Source organism: Podarcis cretensis (genome assembly GCF_951804945.1).
Source record: "Podarcis cretensis genome assembly, chromosome: 13".
In the NCBI taxonomy this organism is placed as follows: Eukaryota; Metazoa; Chordata; class Lepidosauria; order Squamata; family Lacertidae; genus Podarcis; species Podarcis cretensis.
The window spans coordinates 38,565,633-38,583,984 of record NC_137182.1 but is presented as its reverse complement, the minus strand read 5'-3'; the positions used below and the strand labels follow the sequence as shown (position 1 = coordinate 38,583,984).

Below are 18,352 nucleotides of genomic sequence, written 5' to 3'. Positions count from 1 at the left end.
TGGATTGACCCTGAAACACTGAATATTTGCAATGCCAGCAACTCAACTCACACAGTGATGCACTTAGGTAATTTTTAGACTCTGAACTTTTATGGGGGTGCTCATCTTTAGATGGCAATGGGTATTACTTGGTTTGCTTAATAATGTAAGGTAGCAATGCTGCATTTTTTTGAAGGGGTCTGATTATTCTGATTGTTGGGTTCCTGGATTCCGCCCCCCCTCCCCCAAGTCCTGCCATGAATACCACACAGCTCACACTCCATTAACATTTTAACAAGGCATCTCATTTAAAAGCAAAAATTAGGGACAAGAAAAGAGGCTTGGCTATATTTACCAGAGTCTGGATAATAGGGGCTGTCCCTGGCAGTTGGAGCATATAGCATCCTAGTTACTCACTAGGTCACTCACCCTTTTCAGGTGGCTTCCAGGAACTTGGAGGGATGTGGAGGCTGTGTTTTTGCTTTTATCCCAGTGGCAACCATTACTTATACTTGGCCTGGTGGTTTGGCAGGCAAGAGAGAGAGAGAGATCATTTTGTCGTCAATAGTGACCTTCACCTCTTTTTCCTACACACATGGTCACACATTGCATACAAAAACTGTCGGATTATTTTTTTTCTGGAATAAATGCTTGTGTACATGACCTTTGCTAGCAGCTGGCAGTTATACTTTGCATATCCAAAAACTGAAGGTTTTTATTTTATTTTAGAAAAGCGATGATTAACACAAAGGGCAATCCTGTGCCCAGCCATTTTGTTCACCTTTTGCCTCGTTTTATCTTTTGTTATCTTTAGCTTGCATGCAGTTTGTAAATCTTCCGTTTATATGCTTCTCTCCTCTGTTTTGTTTTTGTTTTAAACCACGTCCAGACTGTCAGTATTTTGAGAGAGCAATTCATGTGCATACCAGGGAAGTTTGGTTTGCTCAAGTGGATCAAAGTCATTCTAGCATATCAAATGCACTTTTGAAAAAGAAACCAACTTTTTGCAGCTAGGAAAGTGACAGGGAAATGTCTTGAAAAATGTGAGATGGGAATTAATGGGAAGACAAATGCAAACCCCATAAGCAAATTGGAATGACTGCTCAGTGTCATATAACCTCCCCACAACCAAATCAGAACAAATGCTCCATAAAGACTGGATATAATCTAAGCGCCCCATAAATTTTGGGCAGCCTGTTGATTGAGCATTCATTTTGATTTGTTTGCAGGGACAGGGAGGATTAGTAAAAAGGTAAAGGGACCCCTGACCATTAGGTCCAGTCGTGGCCGACTCTGGGGTTGCGGCGCTCATCTCGCTTTATTGGCCGAGGGAGCCGGCGTACAGCTTCCGGGTCATGTGGCCAGCATGACTAAGCCGCTTCTGGTGAACCAGAGCAGTGCACAGAAACGCCGTTTACCTTCCCGCCAGAGCGGTACCTATTGATCTACTTGCACTTTGACGTGCTTTTGAACTGCTAGGTTGGCAGGAGCAGGGACCAAGCAACGGGAGCTCACCCCGTCGCAGGGATTCGAACCGCCGACCTTCTGATTGGCAAGTCCTAGGCTCTGTGGATTAACCCACAGCGCCACCCACGTCCCGGAGGATTAGTAGACAGTAGCTATTTAATCAGCATTCATTCTGAATTGTTTGCAAGTGAGGTTAGATGACATTGCATCAAAGCAAGTGTTATCCCTCACTTTCCGGTGCATTTTCCCATCACTTTCCTCATTGCAAAGAAGTCTGACCTTTGGGGGAAGAAGGTTTGCTCTTCCCCAAATCAACTATATATTGTGCATTATTCCAAATCAACTATAATTGTGCAACCTGCAATTGCAGGGATGTGATTGCATCCTTCCCCAAAATGATGAGAGTCTGGAAGCACCAATTCACCCAAGCAAATCAGGATGAATGCTTAACAAATAGGTTGACTGGATGAGCCCTAAGTTTTCTTTGTCTGGTTTGTGAGCAATAATGAACATATTTGAAGATGGTGATTATTGAAATGTTTCTTCATATTTAGTCCCAATGGCTTTATTCTGTGGTTGTGCATGATTTTCTTAGTCAAACAGTTCTGATGTCTTTTCAAGTCTGTAATAGTAACTTTGATAACCAGTGACAGGGTTTGAAACTAGAGCTACTGTAGCTCAAAGTGCACTGGGTAGGACTCACTGAAAGGCATCATACTCAATACCAAATTTCCTGGTTTTCTGTTGCTTTTGGGTTTGTACAGTGGTGCCCCGCAAGACGAATGCCTTGCAAGACGGAAAACCCACTAAACGAAAGGGTTTTCCATTTTGGAGGTGCTTCGCAAAACGAATTTCCTATGGGCTTGCTTCGCAAGACGAAAATGTCTTGCGAGTTCCTGCGGGTTTTTTCCCCTCCCCCCTTTTTCTAAGCCTCTAAGCCGCTAAGCCGCTTATCCGCTTATCCGCTAAGCCGCTAAAAGCCACTAAGCCGCAAGACGAAAAAACCGCTAGACAAAGAGACTCGCGGAACGGATTCTTTTCGTCTTGCGAGGCACCACTGTATAGTCTTTAGATTTGCTGCCTCCCTTTTCTACACGTTAGTAGTGAGGTGAAATCCAGTTCCCACCCAACATCTTGTCACCTCTTTGTTAATCTAAGGGGTTGAGTTGACCTCACTTGCAGATCTTTGTGGGAACTTTAAGGCCCTCCTCAGAGACTCACCCCACCCCCCACCCCAGGCCCCATGTTCCTTATATTTCTCTCAATTTAGGCACTGGTGTCGCACCCCAACCCCTGTCACCATTGCTAAGGCTCCAGGGGGAAATAGGCCTGTTGCCTAGCAACAAGCCAGGAAGGGGTTGGGGAGCACTTTGTGACAGAAATGGGACTGCTAAATGTTTCCCGTCTCTATTTGTAGAGGAGCTTAAAAATGGAGGCACAAGACATATGGTTTTCCCTTCCACATTTTCATCAGGCTGAAATATGCTTGGCCCCAGTCAGTCTAAATCTTGGCTTAGGCTCTCTCCCCTTGAACTGGCAAAATGGTTAGCCAAAAAGCATAGAATGGAGAGAAGAAGGTACGTGTGAATGCTAGCCAGTAACCTCAAATTGCTGCGCCCCTGTCAAGTAGTGCTCCTTTGTCTTTTAAGAGCTACATGAAATGCAGAAATTCAACAGATGTAGACCTTCCCAGTGTCCATATTTTCCAGGGATGTCCCTCATTTAGATAAGACATCCCAGTTTCTGATTTGATCCCAGAATGTCCAACTTTTCCTTAGGGTGTCCCTTTTTTCATTGGAGAAATGTTGGAAGGTAGGGAGTTATCCGGCCCCCAAGCCATCTGAAGACAATCCTGTATAGCAAAGTTTTTTTAAAAAAATGTGAAATATACTCAGAGTTGCAAAGTGATTTCATGCTCTTTATTCAGCTCATAGTGGTGAGGAGGAATGAATGAATGTCCCCTCAAAGTATCTGCTTTATATACATTATTTACACAATGGGCTGCACATGATTGGCTAATTCTGGAATTCTACTGTAAGCCAATCAGGTTGTGGATTCACTTATATCTGGAGCATGATTGGGTGGTTCCTGCCAACCAATCATACTGCTGCATTGTTCTAAGACCAATCAGACTGCTGCATTCTGAATCCTATTGTTCTAGGACCAATCAGACTGCTGCAATTTGGATCCTATTGTTCTAGGACCAATCAGACTGCTGCAGTTTGGATCCTATTCAACTCAGTACATAACAAAATGTTTAATGTTTAATTATCTTTTTATATATGTTGGAAGCTGCCCAGAGTGGCTGGGGCAATGCAGGAAGATGTGTGGGGGTATAAATAGTAAAATTACCATTGTGGAACAGGACGTCCCTGTTTTCATTGGAGAAATGTTGGAGGGTATGCATATGCAGCCAGAGCCCTCAGTTCAGGGGGCCCTCAAGACAGTGCTACTTGTAGGCCTTGCCCTAGTTAGAGCGGTATGGGCTACATTTGTAGTCCAGGTAGAATGGTAAAATCTGAATTTGTTGTGGATTCCCTGCATTCCGAATTGGCACAAGCTCTTCTTGGTGTCCTTCTACCTGCTAATAGCAGACTGTAAGCTATTGTAATTAGAAACTGACTTAGAGCAGACATATCAGTGCTGGGAAAGCAAGGTATGATCAGAAATGCCTACCTGTTGTATTGATCACAGTGGGTCTCAGGTCATGACATTCACCTGGGTCCCATTTAATGACACCCCAGGTTATCAAAACATGGCGGACAGCCACTTTGGATGGGAGCCGAGGTTTGCTTACATTAAGGAGTTTCAGTGCCACCCACCCAAGTGATGGGGATGTACCTAATTTCATCTGTGGAAAAGCCCTGCTAGAAAGAGTGACAACTCTAAAACCATCTGCAGCAGCATGACCAGCGCACCTCAGAGGTCTGTTTTGTTTCTCTCTGTTGCATGGCGAGCACAAGTTCACACTGTTGTATAACAAGTGCAGTTTATTATGTACAAATCAATTTACACGAGTATCCAGTAGCATCAGCTGTAAACCTCATTCCAGGCTTGTTTTTCAGTTGCCTTATGTTTTCATTCTCTTCATACACAGCCCCATGTCACAAGGCCTCGGGGCCTGGGACGAATGTTGCACCTGCCCATTGTTACGATTGGCTTCAGCCTGCTTCCTGTAGCACCACCAATCTGAGGCTATGTTCAGTTTTTTTGCCTGTTGCACAGCTCAGTTCTGTGGATGAGTTGTAAGAAAGAAGGCTGCAGTTCTACATCAGCTTTCCTGGGAGTAAGCTCCGTTCAGCTCAATGGGACATACTTCTGATGAGATGTGTAGGACTGCATTGTAAGCTTCCCTCATCAAGTTAATTTATGTTTACTCCAAGTAAGAATGCATAAGATTGCAACTTTAAACTCTTTTCCTTCCCCCTTTTTAATTTACTTGAATACAATCCCTTTTGTGGTGGAGGAATATTTTCTAAGCATACAGAAAACTGGTGTAGCATAATTCGTAAGATATGAACTGCAATACAGTGGTACCTCGGGTTCAGTACTTAATTCGTTCTGGAGGTCTGTTCTTAACCTGAAACTGTTCTTAACCTGAAGCACCACTTTAGCTAATGGGGCCTCCTGCTGCTGCCGCGCTGCCAGAGCACGATTTCTGTTCTCATCCTGAAGCAAAGTTCTTAACCCGAGGTACTATTTCTGGATTAGTGGAGTCTGTAACTTGAAGCGTATGTAACCTGAAGCGTATGTAACTCGAGGTACCACTGTATAAGATCAGAAGTCCTTGGTACAGATTAACTTCCTTGAGCCACATATGCTCTCTGGGTAACCTTAGCCATTCACTGTTTACTCAGACTTAGCCCTTCCCTCGTATATAATGGATAATTCAAATCTCACCTTCCAGGGCTATTGGTAGGATCACTGCAAATAATTTATGTGAAGTGTACTGAATGCTTGACACACTATATAAAAACTACTGCATGAAACTGCCTTCATGTTTAAAAAGCCCTCCAGTGGTATCATGTTGGCACTGATTTGTCAATCCAGCCATACAGCTTGATGAATGGAGAAAAACAAGGGGTACATAGGAAATTGACTTGCATGTTTTTATGACCTGAAAGGGATCTCTTGCTCATCTGGGGAGCAACAAAGATAGAAAATAAATAGAGTACAATAAAATAGCTAGCTGTTGGCCATCAGTATACTTAAATTCCCAGGCCCGATCTCTGTTTCAAATGTGGCTGGTTTCCTATTTGCTTGTGTTGATTGCCTCTTTTCCATCTGTCTTTTCCGCACTTCCAAGAGGCCTGCTGAGCCAGAACAAGAAGAGAAGGAAGCGTCTCATTGGGGAATGTATGGGTTGAAGGGGTGCTCAACAAGCAGGTATTTCAGATACAACTCTTTTGGGGAACAGGTGGTATTGCAGATAGGTAGGCTCTGTAAGAAGAAAGAGAAGGGAATCAGCAAAGCTGTTTGCAATGAGGGTTGGAATTTAATGAAAATGGACCCTCTGGACTATGTATGGTGTCCCCCATCCCTCAAACAGGGGGTGGTGCAAATCCTCTGTGAAGCTAGCAGAATATCTAAAATAGGAATACTAAGATTTTATGCTATGCATTTCCCAATCCCAACTCAAGCTCTTTGATCAGAAACGAACGGTTCTATAATTGTGGTTAATTACTCAAGTGTACTTCGGTTCCTTTGCGTGCTGATTGCACAATTTTGGTGTTAGAGGGATGAATTTTTCTATATACTTGTCAGACTTCAAGTTTGTTTTAATGAGGAACTGAACTTCTCCACAATGAAATCTGGAAGTGGAGCCCCAAATGGAGGACAGTGCCTGGAATATGGCACATACCGCACCAGTCATGAGCTCAATGTTCTGAGATATATTGCAAGAGAGACTAGCTTGTGGAGACCTGCCTCCCAAGAGCATAAAGCAATAATATTCGTAACAGTTCCAGTCTCCTGCCCCCAGTCTACCAAAACTTAACACCCAATGTTGTTTTGTGCAGGGTTGTTTTCTGTCTCACCATCGTAGCAGTCGGGCATCTTCAACACACCATCGAAACACTGGCTGTCGGCCGTAAAACTGCAGGTCTTGTTCTCACTACGGCAGAAAAATGTGACAATTTCTCCATGATGAACCAGACCATCAGGGATCTCATAGACCCAGAGCTTATGCCCTTGGTAGATCATCCGGCTCCTCTTGGCAGTGATGGGACAGCGGGCTGGTAAGGGTAAGAAACAAAGCCTGTTAAGTACGGTTGACAGACCCATTGGCTTTTCACCATCTGGAACAGCAAAGACAATGGGGATGCTGGTATGGAATCTAATGGATGGGTTGGTAAAGTAATTGTCAGTATGTAAAAAGCAGTGGGGATTAGGAGGAAAGTACCTCTGCAGTAGGGTAGTTGGGACCAGTTTCCATTCTCCAGGCAAACCACTCTGTTAGAGCCATCTAAGAGGAAGTCCTTGTTACACAAGTAATAGATGACAGTTCCCACGGGGTATTCAGACTGGTGCACAGCAACCAGGGTTGCTTCAGCAATATTGGGGGGTCGGGAACAGGTCACAGCTAGGGAGAGAAAAAGAAAAGTATTCTAAGTATGTGTGTGAATGTGTGTGTGTAAATGGATGGAACAGATGGACAGATAAAGAACTCATGGATGGGTGTTTATTTGGATTTATGAACAGAGAAATAAATATGGAGTGATGTATAGAAGGATGATGGATGCTTTATTGGGTAGGTCAGCATGTGTATGTGTGAATGGATGGATATATTGGTTGGTAAAGGCAGAAGTTGCTTCGCCTTTGACTCAGAACTTATAATGTACTTCCAGGTGGAGTTTCCTCTGGTTTATTTGAGGTATATGTGGTGAAATGTGTGGATCTGTGTTACTAAGGAATATAACAATTCTACTAATCAAGCAGCCAGAAAGAAGCTTGGTCCCCACCACCCCAATAATCTTGACTACTTACGGTGGCAGGTTGGGGCTGCATGTGACCATTCCTCATTCTCTTGGCATAAAAGAGAACTGGGTCCCTCTAGGCGATATCTGTGAGGTAGGAAGAAGAAGAAGAAATCAGAAGGAAGTATTCAGTAGCTTTCCGCTTGAGTCCAGATGTGAGATAGTATTTATTAGATTTATATTTTGAGGCAGACAATGTTTTTATGCTTTTTAAAAACAGCTGACTGACTTTTTTATTGTTCTACCTCATTTTATGAAATTGTAACATTATATATATGTTCAGACACTATCAGTGGTGTTTTTGCATGAGAATGGTATGATAAAGGTAAAGGTAAAGGACCCCTGACAGTTAAGTCCAGTCGCGAATGACTCTGGGGTTGCGGTGCTCATCTCGCTTTACTGGCCAAGGGAGCCGACGTTTGTCCACAGACGGTTTTTCTGGGTCATGTGACCAGCATGACTAAGCTGCTTCTGGCAAAACCAAAGCAGCGCACGAAAATGCTGTTTACCTTCCCCCTGGAGCAGTGCCTATTTATCTACTTGCACTTAGACGTGCTTTTGAACTGCTAGGTTGGCAGGAGCTGGGACCGAGCAATGGGAGCTCACCCCGTTGCAGGGATTCAAACCGCCGAACTTCCAATCGGCAAGCCCTAGGCTCAGTGGTTTAGACCACAGCGCCACAAATAAAATAAAATAAAATGGGATGTGTATGCTGATCAGCGTGTTGGAGTAAGTGATGGAGTTGAGGATAGTTTTATTTACATCATTTCTAACACGCTCTTTAGCCCAGAAAGACTCTTTGAACCACTTAGAACAAATCAGTTCTAAGACAGTCCCTGCCCTCAGGCTCACAACCTGAACAACTGACTTACCCATCGTCACACCAGTAGTGCACTTCCCTTCCTGTGTTGTAAGGGCCCCTTTCATGGGATCCATTTTCGATCTCTGGTGGAGATTTGCAGTGGGATGGTGGGTTACGAGCATCTGATAAAGAAGAGGAAGGGGAAGAAAGAAAATGCTTGATAAGTCTGTATCCTTGGTGCATTAGACAAATTGTTGGGTTTTGTTTGTCATCTGGTGGAGGCACTGTAGTGGTGGAGGGTTATCAGTGGCTGTTCTAGGTTGAATAAGAGGTGGTTGCGAGCTTGGTCCCTCCTGGTAATTATTGATGACAATGGTAGGAAATGGTTGATTACCTTCACAGGGTAAAGTGAAGCTCCACTTCGCATCTCCTTGGCAGCGACTTATTGCCACTTCCTGCCCATCAGCCATTATAAATCCAGGCTTGCATGTCACCTCCATTAAGTCCCCAAACATAGTGGATTCCTGGACCAGTTGTGTCTCTGCATTGTCAATTGTCACCGGCCATGCACACCTCAAGCCTTGGAAGAATACAGAAAGAAAGATGGTGGCTGTTGAGAACCCGGAATTTTGTGGGAAAGAGTTGAGCCTGGATTCTCAGGGTCTAGTGATCCATGTTGGAAGAAGAACTCCTGGGTTCTTGTGAGGAAATAGAAGGTCTAATGGACAGAAAGAGATGAAAACCAGGAGCGCTGATCTTTTGGGGTGTAGTAGGTTGAAGCAACAGGGAACTGGCAATCAGGAATATTGAATTTTCTTAAATGGGGCAAAGGAGGGGTTAAGGAATCTGGAGACCAGGACTCCTCTGGAAAAGGAATAAATGGAAGGCTAGATGCTAGAGCAGGGCTGGGAATACTAGAAAACAGTTCTTCCCACCTAATGGGATGGTGAATGTGGGCTAGGTGGTGTTTTGGAGTTATGGGAGCCGGAAGAGGAATGAAACCTGTTTCATAAGGAAAAATGAGAGGCTATGACCTAGCATCTTGGGATCATTGCAACTGGAATGTGATTGGAGATGTGCAGGTAGGAGAGAAGGATCTGGGAATGATTATTTATTAAATTTATTGATTTTTTTTTAAAAAACCAAAGCAACTCAAAGCAACTTTCAATATATAAACAAACACATACATATCTTGAAACTGACATAAAACTATAAATCTTAGGTTCTTCTGGAATGGGGGATGAAGACTAGATGGCTGAAGTTTGGAGTTTGGGAATCAGAAGTCTCAAGTTCTCTAAACTGGTTTAAAGGATTTTTTTTCTGGTAACGGAGCACTTCTGAAATCTCTATAAAGTGGCTAGGGCAGAGTTAGGTAGGAAGGACTGGGAAGCATGTAAATGCCTGGATTTTCTGTGAATATTCCTGTGTGTGGATTAGGTGGTCAAATTTCTACCTGTAGAAATGCAGCTCATTCCACATTCCCCGTCACATTCACACTTCCTGCTTTTAGAGCACCTGCGGCGCTCACAGTTCTTCTGGCACGTCTGCCCTGTCAGCATTGTAAAATTCTTCTTCCGCAGTGGACATTTGGGGTCAGTCAGATTCCTGACTGCAAATAGAAGAAAAGATAAGTGGTTACACAGATACGAGGGAATGAGACCGGGGAAAGAGGCAAGTGATATACAATCGTATTTAAGAGCTACGTCTGTGTGTCTGTAATGGGGGAGTCGAAGGTGAAAATACCTTCCTTCCCTTCCCTAACACATAGCTGTCAACGTTTCCCTTTTTTTTAGGGGAAATTCCCTTATTCCGAATAGGATTCCCCCAAGAAAAGGGGAAAGTTGACAGCTATGCCCTAACAAGAAGCTCCAATATGCTTTGTTGCCTCAAACAAAAAATTCAAATAGTGTCTCCTCCTCTTGAGGCGATACAAAATATCACAGTAAACTAAATAATTGGCAGTTGGCCATCCTTTAACGTTGTTTTGAAATCTCCCATCTGAGTGGGCTGTCTCATGGTAGGCCTGGTCCTGCTTTTCCTTGTGGTGAATGAGATAATTTCGGCATCGTGGCTCATTTACTCCTAGCGAGCTTCTCAAATGTCCCTCAGCTGAACCTAATTTTTAAGCTGTGCCTCATTACTCTCGCAATGTCTCCGACTCCTGCCGTGTGCTTGTTTGTTTAGGTTTGTGTACAAGCAGGATGTCAGACTGAACCAAAATCTGAACTCAAAAAACCACGCAGAACCTTCACCCCCCCCCCAACCGAATTGTAACAGAATAAGAATTATTATCCATTGAATCTGTTGACAGCAATCAACAACAATTGGGTTACCTGTTAGAATATGAACCTAGCTTTCTTTTTTTAAAAAAAAGCCAAATCTTTTGTTTTTATTATTTTTAAAAATTCAAAACCGTTTGTAAACTGCTTATTATTAAAACAATATTTAAGTGATGTACATCAGAACATAAAAACCAATCCCCACCCCACCCTAAAAACAGCATGTTGTGCTAACCCCACTGGCTCCAACCAGAATGAATCACGATGAGCACATAAAAACAAAATAATATCTGGAGATTTTGGGAAAGATATTTGGGGGCTGCTCAGTGAAGAGAAAGGCTGACAGCAGGGAATATCCACTGAGGTGGGAGAGAAGTGAGAGACACAGGCTCCCAGATGCCTTTAGGAAGCCTGAGAGCAAGGGCCCTCTCCCTCCTGTGGTTGCCACCAGCTGGTATTCAGAAGCGAACTGCCTCTGACTGGGGAGGCAGAGTGTGGACTTTGTGGCTTGTAGCCATTAAAAGCCTCTACCTCAGCGGACTTGTCTAATCCTCTTTTAAAACCATCCAAGATGGCGGCTATCACTGGCTCGTGTGGCGGCAAATTCTGTAGTTTTACTGTGTATGTACTGTGTGAGGAAGTACGTTCTTTTGTCTGTCCTGAATCCTCCAAAATTCAGTTTCATTGGATATCCATGAGCTCTAATGATATGGCAGAAGGATTCCCCCCCTTCTCTATCCATGTTCTCCATGCCATGTGTAATTTCATAAACTTCTAGCCTTTTACTCGCCTCTTCTCTAAACCGAAAAGCCCCAAATGCTGCAACCTTCCCGCATTGGGGAGTACAGTGGTACCTCGGGTTACATACGCTTCAGGTTACATATGCTTCAGGTTACAGACTCCGCTAACCCAGAAATATTACCTTGGGTTAAGAACTTTGCTTCAGGATGAGAACAGAAATCGTGTTTTGGTGGCGCGGCGGCAGCAGGAGGCCCCATTAGCTAAAGTGGTGCTTCAGGTTAAGAACAGTTTCAGGTTAAGAACGGACCTCCGGAACGAATTAAGTACTTAACCCGAGGTACCACTGTAGTTGTTCCATCCCTTGATTATTTTGGTTGCGCTTTCCTTAACCTCTTCCAACTCAACAATATCCTTTTTGAGGTAAGGCAACCAGAACTGTACACAGCATTCCAAATAGGATTTACCCATGGATTTGTGTAACCACTTTATAATATTGGCACTTTCAGTTCCTTTCCTAATGATTCTTAGCAGCAGCAGCAGCAGAGGCTGGCAGCCGGTGCCACCCCTTGGAAGGCAGACACATGGGGGCTGGCCGAAGGCAACTTGAGGTTGGTGGGGCAGTGCCCCATTGACTCTAATGGGCTGTAGTTCCACCGGCTGTAGTTTCCCAGTCCAAGGTAGACGACATGTTCCGGTCAGGGTTGTACTCCCTCTAAAACTCTTATCATCACGTCATTCACTTTCCGAAGCAAGTTGGGTCCATCAGTTACCCTGGTTCTCTTACAGATGACAGAATCACTGGTGGCTTGAACAAAAGTCCCAGAGTTGTGTTCCCTGTCTGCTAGGCTACCGTATTTTTTAAAAAATAGCCATGAGTCTTGACTGTGTACTTGCAGTCTCAAATGTGGGGCTGAAATTCTACATATGCGAATGTCGAAAGGCTACTTTGTCACTGGTCCTGATTACGGGAAGGGTTACAAATGGACCAGAAAGAAACTTCGTTGGCATGCTGTTCCCATAGTTTTAAGAGCCTTTTTGCAAGTGCCAGTGAAATCAGCTAGTGGAACTTTCCACAATATGGAGATAATAAACATTATCACCTGCTAATTCCTGCAAAACTAATTGTGAGCATGACAGCAGTTGGTAGGGTGTTAATGGGAAGTAACACTCATTTGAAGAGATCTTGAGACTTTGGCTTAAATATATTCTGTATGGAAGGGCATGAGGGTTAAAAAGAGGGATATTTAGAGCTTTGTATCTTAAGCAAAATGAACATTTCCTTCCTTTCCAAACTTGAATGAGAAAAGTTGTGATGCTGGCAATGGCCACCAGGTGGAGAAATATATACTTGGCTTGAAAAGCTGCCTGATACAAGAAATGCTGTCTACCTGTTTATGTCCATACATGTTTTTTTTTTTTAAAAAAATATATATATTTATTTTAATGTTTAGACTGCAACACTCGAAGGTGCCATGTGAGTAGCAATACATCCAAAGGTAACACGCCTAATTATAGCTGACCCAGAAAGGAAAAAACCTCCAAAATCCATAGCTGGATTTTGGAAAAAAACACCCCCCCCCAAAGATCCACTTTTATTAGGACCAACCAAATTAAAAAATAATGGCAAGCTTTTACATTCTCCAGAGCTCTGCAACAGGCAAAGTGTTTCACAAAACAGGAAGCAAAGGGACAATGGGAAAGTACAAGGAAAAGTACAAGAATTAGATTGGATGTTGTAGCTCTAACATCAGCTTGTAAACTCAGTTCCCAAATTATATTGCACCGAGGTACAAATTTTAATGGTCCTGTAAGCTAACAAAATTAAAATAAAATGCACAGAATATTGAATAATAAATATATAAAAAGATACTATTATTAAACAGCTTACATTTAATAACATGACTTATGCAGTCCGTCATGAGGATGGTTTATTTGTGTAGGTAAGAACCTAGCTATGTAGCAGTCAGTGTGCTTACCCTGATGATCTGCAAAGTGAGCCTCAGTTGCCTTGCTTGCTTTGTATAAGCTGAACTGCCATAGTGCTACATCCATTCTGCTGTCACGTTACTTCACATGGCCCTCTAAATTCAAGAACTAACTTGTGGGGGAGGGACAGGAAACCTATTTTCTGGGATTGGTAGGAGATATATATATATATATATATATATATATATATATATATATACACATGCTTTTAATTGCAGGGGAAATGTGATATCCTTGAAATAGAAGCATGAGCTTAAAGAAAGATGTCTGGATCTTTCTCAAACCCATTAATCCTCGGCAACACATTAGTAACAACTGTGTGCATTTAAAAAATTTTTTTTGACAATTTGCACCATGAGTAGATGGATAGATACATTGATTTAATAATAGACAGAGATAAAATTAGGCATATAAGCTTGATACTTCCCATTTTAGAAATTGTACACTGGATGGAGAGAGAGAGAGAGAATATGTGTGGGAATAGGGAGAAGAAAAGTGAATGGAAGTTAGGAAAACAGCAGAAAGAAAGAAGCCCTACCTGGCAATCTTACACAGTAGGCAGAGAATAAGGTATCTGGTTGGCCAGCGTGAAGACAGGATGCTGGACTAAATGGGCCACTGGCCTGATCCAGCAAGCTCTTTTTAAGTTCTTATGAGTAAGGGGCTCAGACTTCAGTGAGCTAACTAGATTCCTATTGTAGCTCAGCCCAATTCCAGTCTCTCTCTTTGTATGCTTGGCTTTTGCTTCAGTTTTCTTTCTATAAAAAGTGTTGAAAGTGACTGCGAGGGAAGGGATTCTGGTTATACATCCTCAGTTTTAAGACTGCAGAGCCTAGAAATCTAAATATATGCAAGTGTCTTTATTGAGGGTAGAGCGTGTTAGGTAAATGGAAAACTATTTGGACACAGGACAGGTCTGAGAAGGTTAAGAGTCCTGGCGTCTTAAAGTATGTGTCAAAAGCCAACAGATAGTTCAGGATATATAAATTCCACAACTCTGTGGCTCTACAGTTCCTTCTCACAAAGTGGTGCTTTATACTTCGGGCTGCTTGTATTCCGTGATCCTCTCCAAACACAGAATGAGATCAGAAAAATCTGGCACCCTGAGCCTTTAGTGAAAAACGCTTTAGGGAAAAGTACAAAGGGGTGAGAGAAAATGAACAGATAATAAAGTGTTCATGGGAAGCTGTCTTATACCAAGTCAGACCATGGTTCATCTAGCTCAACACTGTCTGCACTAACTGGTAGCAAGTCTCCAGGATTTCAGACTGCTTTCTCTCCTAGCATAGATTGAACCTGGGACCGTCTTCCTGCAAAGCAGCTGCTCTACCACTGAACTTATGGCCCTTCCAACCGACTCATCTTTGGGGGCAGGGGAGAGTATATTATTTCCTCCTGTGTCCTGTTTGAGGCACACAGCTGGTACAGCTGGGGGTTTTCTGCTCCAAGTGGCTGAGCACTACAGAATACTCCAGGACCCCCTGCAACATTGCAGCTGATGCCAGGATATATCATTTCACTGATGGGCCTAACAAAAATTGTTGCTCTAACTATGTTTGGCTTGCTTGAGCCCAGCAGCCTGGATTTATATAAGATGGTAGCTCAAGTTGCAAATGGGCAGAATGCAAATACAGTGGTACCTTGGGTTACATATGCTCCAGGTTACAGAAACTTTAGGTTACAGACTCTGCTAACCCAGAAATAGAACCTCAGGTTAAGAACTTTGCTTCAGGATGAGAACAGAAATTGTGCTCCGGCGGCGCGGCGGCAGCGGGAGGCCCCATTAGCTAAAGTGGTACCTCAGGTTAAGAACAGTTTCAGCTTAAGAACGGATCTCCAGAACAAATTAAGTTCTTAACCTGAGATACCACTGTACAATCTTTCCACAGTGTGTAGAGATGGAGCACAGCTCTAGGGCCGGTCCAAGACATTTTTCTCCCTGAGGTAGAATAGCAAATGCTGCCTTCCCTTGTCCCTCCCTCAGCAAGTCAAGAGCTTTGAGTTTTGTCAGTGGCTGGAAGGTGGAGCGGAACTGGCCCAAGACATTTTGCTGCCTCAGAAGGAGCGGCAGATGGCACATAACACACCTGCCCTGCCAAAGTGGAGGCACAAAGTAGTACCCAAGGCTTGCTTTGGCACATGAGGCAGAAAATCTCTCACACACACCTCTCCCAAGAAATGAAAAAGAAATCACAATAATCTAAATCGCTGTTGTTATTTTAAATCACCATTATTTATTAATTTATACAATCCTTAATGAAAGATAAAAGTCTCCCAAGCAGCTTGCCAAATATAAAAACTAATTACACAATTCTGTTGCCCTTTCATGATATCCCAGATCATGACTGCCTCACACTTCCTAATGGTAGAGCCGGCCCAGCATTGCTCACTGCTTAACGTGCTGGACGTCCCAGGTTAAACCCCTGTCATCTCCAGTTAAAAGGATCAGCTAGGAGCTGATGGGAAAGACCTCTTTCTGCCTGGGACAGACTCTGCAGAGCTCCTGCCTGTCAGACAACAGAGGACTTGATGGATAAATAGCCTGACCTGGTATATGGCACCTACCGACGTTCCTAATATAGCAGCTTGTAAGGGACGACTGAGCAAGGAATATGAGGAAGGGGAGGTGAAAAGTCAGGTAGAGGGACTGAAAGCAGAAAAGGGGTGAAGCGACTGTGGGGACTCACCTCCCACTTGTCCAGAGCCTTGTGAGAACCAGAGAACCGCCAGCAGTGCCAGGAAAAGGAGCGAGGACATGATGCGAGGAGGATGCAACCCTATGTTTTGGGGAGACAGGTTCTTTCCTGCGTTCTCTGGGAGAGAGGCAATGGTTAGCTGGTCCGAGGAAAGTTTTTGGGAGTGGGTATTAGCGCCTCCTAGATAATGCAGTTTGAGACAAGGGGGCAGAGACACAAGATTCCTGGGTGCTCTGAGAAAGGAACCAAAATTAATGGGTGCCAGGGTGGCAGCCGAAGCTCCAGGATTTTGTTTTGCAGGCTGACGGGACGGCCTTATAAGTAACTGGGATTTGAGCACCCCTCTGAAATATATGTCCATTTCTCCCACTGTGTGTCCAGAGTTATTCATTAACAAGGCCTGGATGGGACCCTGCCAAAGGGCAACCTGCCTTCCACATTTGTCACAGGGAACTCTGAACTCCAAAACAAGACAACAGACAGCTGGGGGGGGGGGTCAGCATACAGAGAGAGGAACCCAGGAGTCCTAAACCTCCACAAATCCCACACCTGCCTAAGCCCTACTCTTCTCCAAAAAGGATCACCCTAACTCTCTCCACTCTGGATTTCTCTGCTCCCCCAGAGAATCCAGAAAAGCTGGCTCCCTGTTGTGAGTCTTCTTTAATAGCACCACTTTATTCTTCCACAATCCCATTCAGGAGGCGATCCTTTTAGTATCTCAGCTTCTCCCCTCAGCTGCTTTCACCAATCTCTTTAGATTTTCCTTACTCTTGCTCAGAAATTCTGGTTTCTTCAGGGAGTGAGAAAGAAATCCGATGGGTGTGTGCGTGTGCCTGGTGTGTGGGCGAGAGAGGGGTGGATACCAAGGCACCTGGTGGGTTTTCTTAGTGGGCAGCACAATGTAGAAAAAGGGTTAGAGGGGAGAGATCTCTGGCTGCTTCTGTGGGGGGAGAGAAAAGCCTTCCCAGCGATTCCTCTTTAAACTCTGACTCCTCCCCCTCCTCCCCCCTTGCTCAGCCTCAGCCTCCCCCGTCCAAATCTCCCATTCCTGGGCGAGAAACAGACACAGCCCAAATCCACAACCTGTTTGTTTCTCTCTCTCTCCATCTCTCTCTGTCTCTCGTTCTGTGGAGCTGTTGCTGGGAGCTTTCACCTCTCCCTCTTCTCTTTTTTTTCCATCAGCAGTTTTGCCATTCTCCCTATCACTATCTTCTTCTCTTTCTGTTCTCTCTTTCTCTTTTTTACTCCATTCACCTCTTCGTTGCCCATCCCTCCTTCATCTCCCATCCCTCCCCATTCCTTTTTCTCCCCATCCATCCTTCTACATCCCTCCAGTCCTTTTCCGTCCTCCATCAGTTCTCCACTTTCCATCTCTTCTCTCATTCATTGGACGATCCACCGGTCCCTCTTCCTCATCCACCCATCTGCTCCCTCCAGCTCCCATATCTTTCTTGCCTGCTTTTAATCGCCTCTTCCCTCTGGTTCTTTCCTACCCCTCCGCCCCTCCCTCTTGAAGACCCTAGCAGTTAAGCTGCTGGGGCTTCCCCCAGGTGGCACCATGGCGCTGCTGAGCTCCCCAACAGAGACTGAATGCTTGACTAAGCCGCTTTTCTGCCGCAAGGGGGCGCTACGCCAGAAGGTCATCCACGAGGTGAAGAGCCACAAGTTCACCGCTCGCTTCTTCAAGCAACCCACCTTCTGCAGCCATTGCACAGACTTTATCTGGTGAGAGAACCTGACCCTGTGATGTGACCCTATTTGCACTGACCCCCTGTAACCTTTGCCTTTGATCTTGCCACCCCTTTTACTGCTGCTTGTGCAATCCTGCGCCCCACATTCCATAACCGTGTGGTCCTATCACTCTTCTCCATAAAGGGCTACCTTATTAAGGGCTTCCTGTGTTCTGTAGTTCTGTCTAGATGCAGAAACAGTAGCAAGCACAGAATTCAGCACCCTGATAACCTGATTGTTCTGTTTTTATTTTTTTAGGTACCTTTCTAGTCCTCATTGTGGTTGTGCAGATTAGTCTTGGGCCATGCTTGGTGAAATCTCTAAAACTCAGAGGTTACTAAGTAGGAATTCTAGTGGTTAGGGGGTAAGGCTGCAGTGTCCTGTGTAAGTTCTTGTTCGTCTCTGTAACAAAAAAGTGATGCTAATTTATGTAAAATTTGGATAGGTCATATAATTTCTTGCTGGAGAATTTGGGCAGTCTTGGTCCTGAAGTTGAGCTGACCAATGGTCCTGTCCTCCCCTACCATTACTGGCTTTTATTTCAAGTTTTTTTTAACTAAGGTATCTACTTTTACTCTGCCTCCCAAGATGATGCCAAGGTTCAAACGGAGGAATTTATACAAAGTGATATTCTCTCTCTCTCTCTCTCTCTCTCTCTCTCTCTCTCTCGTCTTCCTTCTTGCAGGTGTTCCTTGT

The 18,352-nt window shown here is 44.1% G+C and overlaps 2 protein-coding genes across 2 annotated transcripts in view; one reads left to right on the top strand and one right to left on the bottom strand.

The window, feature by feature from the left end:
* Positions 1 to 5,541: 5,541 nt before the first annotated feature.
* On the bottom strand, positions 5,542 to 16,024 carry LOC307201796 (beta-2-glycoprotein 1-like). The gene is made up of 8 exons (XM_079951222.1): positions 15,917 to 16,024; positions 9,677 to 9,832; positions 8,618 to 8,803; positions 8,294 to 8,405; positions 7,432 to 7,508; positions 6,848 to 7,027; positions 6,483 to 6,680; positions 5,542 to 5,886 (listed from the first exon to the last, which is right to left on the bottom strand). Exons 1-8 carry the CDS (start codon positions 15,984 to 15,986, stop codon positions 5,822 to 5,824), a joined length of 1,044 nt encoding a protein of 347 aa, XP_079807348.1. The 5' UTR covers positions 15,987 to 16,024; the 3' UTR covers positions 5,542 to 5,821.
* A 955-nt stretch (positions 16,025 to 16,979) lies between these two features.
* PRKCG (protein kinase C gamma) overlaps positions 16,980 to 18,352 on the top strand; it is a 47,119-nt gene continuing 45,746 nt past the window's right edge. Inside the window, exon 1 of the mRNA XM_079951213.1 lies at positions 16,980 to 17,650. Coding sequence (XP_079807339.1) covers positions 17,484 to 17,650 — 167 coding nt within the window. The 5' untranslated portion in view covers positions 16,980 to 17,483. The remainder of the gene's footprint in view (positions 17,651 to 18,352) is intronic.